General features: G+C 34.4%; 1 protein-coding gene across 1 annotated transcript; it reads left to right on the top strand.

Annotated features, from left to right (window-relative positions):
• The first annotated feature begins 497 nt into the window (after window positions 1-497).
• LOC137837855 (eukaryotic peptide chain release factor subunit 1-3-like) lies at window positions 498-4,662 on the top strand. The gene is made up of 5 exons (XM_068647005.1): window positions 498-637; window positions 1,504-2,982; window positions 3,100-3,205; window positions 3,301-3,384; window positions 4,424-4,662. The coding sequence occupies exon 2, from the start codon at window positions 1,529-1,531 to the stop codon at window positions 2,840-2,842; it is 1,314 nt and encodes a 437-aa protein (XP_068503106.1). The 5' UTR covers window positions 498-637; window positions 1,504-1,528; the 3' UTR covers window positions 2,843-2,982; window positions 3,100-3,205; window positions 3,301-3,384; window positions 4,424-4,662.
• Window positions 4,663-5,200: the final 538 nt, after the last annotated feature.

The following is a 5,200-nucleotide window of genomic DNA, read 5'->3' as shown; positions in this document are numbered from 1 at the left end:
TTTGTTAAATTAATCACAAAAAAAATTTAATTTTGATTTTTGGGTTTGTTGTAAAAATCGTTTTTCTGTTTTAAACTGGTTTTTTTTATTTATTTTTTTAAATTAAAGATATTTATAAATTTATTATATATAACTAATAAATATGTTATTTTAAAATATATTAGTAAGTACACTTAGATAATTTATGTGATTTTCTCATGTATATTTATATTTATTAAAATTACTATAAATTTATATTATGAATTACGAAATGAATTTTGATATTAAATATAAATATATAAATAATAAAAATAAAAATTAAAATATAAATATATATATAAATAATAAAAATAAAAATTAAATAAAATTGTAATAATACAGTGTGACTAGTTTATAATAATTGCAATAAAATTGCACGAGAGAAATAAGTATTAATTTGTTGAATTGTAAGGACTAAACGGTAGTTTCACACCGCACCGCATATATAAAAATGCTAACGGAGCATCATTGTCAGACGACACCGTTCCTTGCTCTTCAAAAACCCCAGATGCACATTCTCCCTACGGACAAACCAAGCATTCCATAGTTGCGCGCTAGGGCACGTTTCTCTATCTCTCTCTGCGGCCTCTTTCTCTCCCTCGCCGCCGCCACATAAAAGGTTAATTTCTTCGCCAAATCCAATCTCCAGATTCCTCAATTTTCATGATCGTTCTCATGTTTATATATAATTCGATTTTTTGTACTTTATTTAATGTTTCAATCGCTTCTGATTTTTGGCGCTGTCGGTAATCGTGTTGTCATTATTTTATGATTCTTTTGTGCGGATGGATCGATTTGATGGACATATGGTGCTGTTAATGGGATATGATATACTCTGATTTGTGATGCTTTAGAGGCACGCACGTGCGTGTATTTTTGTATGTGTGTGTTAGTGTTGATATGTCTTATTGCGAATCTGTGTGTGGTTCGTTCTATTTTATAATTAGAGTCTTTTATTGTAGTGTTTACTGTGTGAATTTTTTATGTGCAAGTTGGCACGAGTGAGAAGGCAAACATGGATCCGAGTGAGAAAAAAAGTTTTTTTTTTTTTTATTATTATTATTTTATTACTATGATATAAATATGTCTGCATTTCACACATCCTGTGTTTTTTATTTGTTTCTGCTGCAACTTAAGGGGATAGTAGCAATCTATTAGGGGATGTTGGAATTGTGCGGGATATGAGAGTACTTTCAAAAGCCTGTTTGAATGTTAATATGATATGATTCCATGAAAACCTTTAGGCTGATTTGTGTGTCAAATGAAATAAATGAGTTTTCGGAGGAATGAAGGTGAGCTATGATAAATGGGATGGTTTGATGTCTTGGTGTTTTTTTATTGAAGTATTCCTATTTTGTTTGTTTGTATTTCTACTTGGTACTGGTATATTCATATTTAGGGCTATGTACACTGTATTTATGTTTTTTTTTTTATCTATATAGAAATGAATGTGACTTATTTGTTGTACTTTTTATTTCTTTCAAGGTTTTTGGTTTATTATTGTTTGAAGATGGCTGAAGGTCACGAGACTGATAAGAACATTGAGGTGTGGAAAATCAAGAAATTGATCAAAGCTCTTGAGGCTGCCAGAGGAAATGGGACAAGTATGATTTCCCTTATCATGCCCCCGCGAGATCAAATATCTCGTGTCACGAAGATGCTTGGTGATGAGTTTGGAACTGCTTCAAACATCAAAAGTAGGGTTAACCGACAGTCAGTGCTAGGTGCAATCACTTCTGCTCAACAGAGGCTTAAGCTCTATAACAAGGTTCCTCCAAATGGGCTCGTTCTGTATACTGGCACAATTGTGACTGAAGATGGGAAGGAAAAGAAGGTCACTATTGATTTTGAGCCTTTCAGACCTATTAATGCATCCCTTTATCTCTGTGACAATAAGTTTCACACTGAAGCTTTGAATGAGCTCCTGGAGTCTGATGACAAGTTTGGATTTATTGTCATGGATGGTAACGGTACTTTGTTTGGGACATTGAGTGGTAATACAAGAGAGGTGCTTCATAAATTCAGTGTGGATCTCCCAAAGAAACATGGAAGAGGAGGGCAATCAGCTCTGCGTTTTGCCCGTCTTCGCATGGAGAAGCGTCATAACTATGTCAGGAAGACGGCAGAGCTTGCTACCCAGTTCTATATCAATCCTACCACCAGTCAACCCAATGTTTCTGGATTAATTCTAGCTGGTTCTGCTGATTTCAAAACTGAGCTTAGTCAGTCAGACATGTTTGATCCTCGACTTCAGGCAAAAATACTTAATGTTGTTGATGTTTCATATGGAGGAGAAAATGGTTTTAATCAGGCTATTGAATTGTCTGCTGAAATTCTTTCCAATGTAAAATTTATCCAGGAGAAACGATTGATTGGGAAATACTTTGAGGAAATCAGTCAGGATACAGGAAAGTATGTTTTTGGGGTTGATGATACCCTGAAAGCGTTGGAGATGGGTGCTGTTGAGACACTTATTGTCTGGGAAAATCTGGATATGAACAGATATTCCTTGAAAAATAGTGCTTCTGGAGAGATTGTCATTAAGCACTATAACAAGGAACAGGAGGCCAACCAAAGCAATTTTCGGGATCCTGAGAGCTCCGCTGATTTTGAGGTTCAGGAGAAGTTGTCTCTTCTGGAGTGGTTTGCAAATGAATACAAACGGTTTGGTTGCACTCTTGAGTTTGTCACCAATAAATCTCAAGAAGGTTCACAGTTTTGCAGAGGTTTTGGAGGGATAGGAGGGATCTTGCGTTACCAGCTTGATATGCGAACATTTGATGATTTCTCTGATGATGGAGGCGTGTTTGATGACTCTGAATAGCAATCAATGAAATACTTCCTACTGCTGGTGCAGGAAAGGGGAGCCAAAATACCTGCACCAGTATTGGAGGTGGTTGCACTCGCTGCTCTGCCTCCATATCTGTCTGTGGTGTTGCTTAGAATGTTTGATTGTGAATCAAGGTTTAATTTTATTACCCTTTTTCTGTGGCATTTTTGGAATAGGTTTTAGATTACATCTATTATTTTGTTGAAAATAAATCGAGTTTCTCTAATTCTTTTATAATATTATTTTTTCAGATGCTTTGTCTCCAATGTGCTGCTTTCTGATATGAGTTACTTTCTTGTTCTCCTATCTTGCACACTCTGGCGCCACCAATTTCTGCAAAGCTTCTGGCAACACCTGGTGAAAATTTAGCATATCTTCTTACATGTAGTTTATTGCTATTATTTATGTGCTCATAAGAATTTCTCTTAACATTGCTGGCTTTTGTCTTTTAGCTCCCCAGCTCTCCACTACTTGCCCCCAGAAAAGCACGAACAAAAATATGTTCCTCACAGAAACACTGCCTGGAATCAACGAAGGTCAGTACTGTCAGTGAACATACACAGTCAAGAATCTTTTATTCCTTTGGACATTTAGTTTTAAACTGCTGAAAAATACAATGTAGCTGTTGAGCTGTTTAACCTGCTTTCAGCACTGGTTGCCAACTTTTTATATTCTATGCTAATGCATTTTTCTTAACCATAGATCCAATGTCTGAAGAACTTTCTTCTGGTTTATGATTGACTGTTTCTTCTTTGTTGGACATAATTGATGCCAATATCGTCAAATCTTAGACTTGATGTTAGCGATACATATTCTAGTTGGATTATTCAATGAAGGACCTTTTTATTTAAATATCGGATTAAAATTTTATCCTTATCTTTTTGGTTGCCTTTTGAATTTGGAAGTGTATGTTGTGACTCAAGTTACTTTTGTTTGACTCTGAATTTATATCTAAGCTTAGATTGCAATTATTGACTATAGTTTTCCTTATTCTGGAGTATTCTTTTTATGACATAAGATTTCAAACAAATTGAAAATTTCTTTGCATTATAGTTTTTGTTGAGCTTGTAGGTGTCCAAAGTTTTTATTTAGAAGCTCACTTTTTAAGTTATTCTGCCCTAAGGTGCATTTTTACTTACCATTTTCAATTGAACATGATGGAAAATACAGTTCTTTGTTTTTGTTGAATAAAAAATGTTTTTTATTAATGATAAGGGGGCTAGGGGATTCTTTTAGTGTTTTTCCTTTAAAATTTTCTATGAACATATTTCTACTCGGCATGATGATGATGATGGTGTGCTTTTGTTTATATCTATATACGATCAATGGTGTGAAAGTTGAGTGTTAATAATGATTAGCTAATAATGCCTTATGATTAATCTGTAGCAAGCTTGACTAATGTTCTTCTCATCCATGCTCCATTTCCATTTCACATCAAGGCATAATTTGGATAATAGTCTTTGTATACGTGTTTTTTTTCTTGTCATTTGCCGTATACTAGCTGTGTCTTTGCATAGACTACCTGCTGTGGGGGTTTATTTTGTTCATGTTCTGAGTTGAATAATGGTTTTGTAGGTAAACCCAGATGCTTCGCTGTACGCAGTGTTTTGAAGGAATCCCAGCATATACGGATCCCGAGTGCTCGAGTCTCTCTATGACCATACCTTACATGCGTTATAATCTATCTTTCAAAACTTTACCCTGTTGAACTGATGTTAGTTTTGTTTTCGTGGTACTTGACACATGTTGTGATCTTAATATGACTTGTATTTGTTTATGTTACTTAATGGTATGGTGATGTGTTTTTATGAAAATTTCTGTTCGTTATTAATATACAATTATATAAGCGCAGATGCCAATGATGTCACGTGTTTTATAAAGTGTTGGGTTTGGGTTGGGTACTTAAATGGGCATGTTTTCCCTGATCTTGTGATATGTCAATAAACTACCATCTATTTGCATCGAAGCACACAAGTTTTGCTTCTACACTTTTAAAAAAGTTATATTTTGAATTTCTGTTTGCGGTGTAGGATCAAATGTTGCATGCATGTGTTTACCCTTTCTTTTTTAATTTATTTTTTTATAACCAATACATTAGGTTTAAGGTCAATATTTAACAAACCAAGGGTTCCATCAGATTAGGCATTTTGAATATTTATTCGGTCGGATAATTTTTAGTACAAACTAATATGCAGTTTAAGGTATTATGGTTTTGGATTGTATATTTAAGTTTTGATCATTAGTTATATTAACTATTACCTACCAATTTAGGGAGTTTCGATTTGTTGCGAACAAGTTATGGTCTCGTTTCTTGGCCCATGCATGTTCGCCAAGAGTTTCATGTAGATGTTG

This window comes from Phaseolus vulgaris, chromosome 4, assembly GCF_000499845.2.
Source record: "Phaseolus vulgaris cultivar G19833 chromosome 4, P. vulgaris v2.0, whole genome shotgun sequence".
Classification (NCBI taxonomy): Eukaryota; Viridiplantae; Streptophyta; class Magnoliopsida; order Fabales; family Fabaceae; genus Phaseolus; species Phaseolus vulgaris.
Note: the sequence above shows the minus strand (reverse complement) of the source record. Positions and strands in the feature narration are given on the sequence as shown.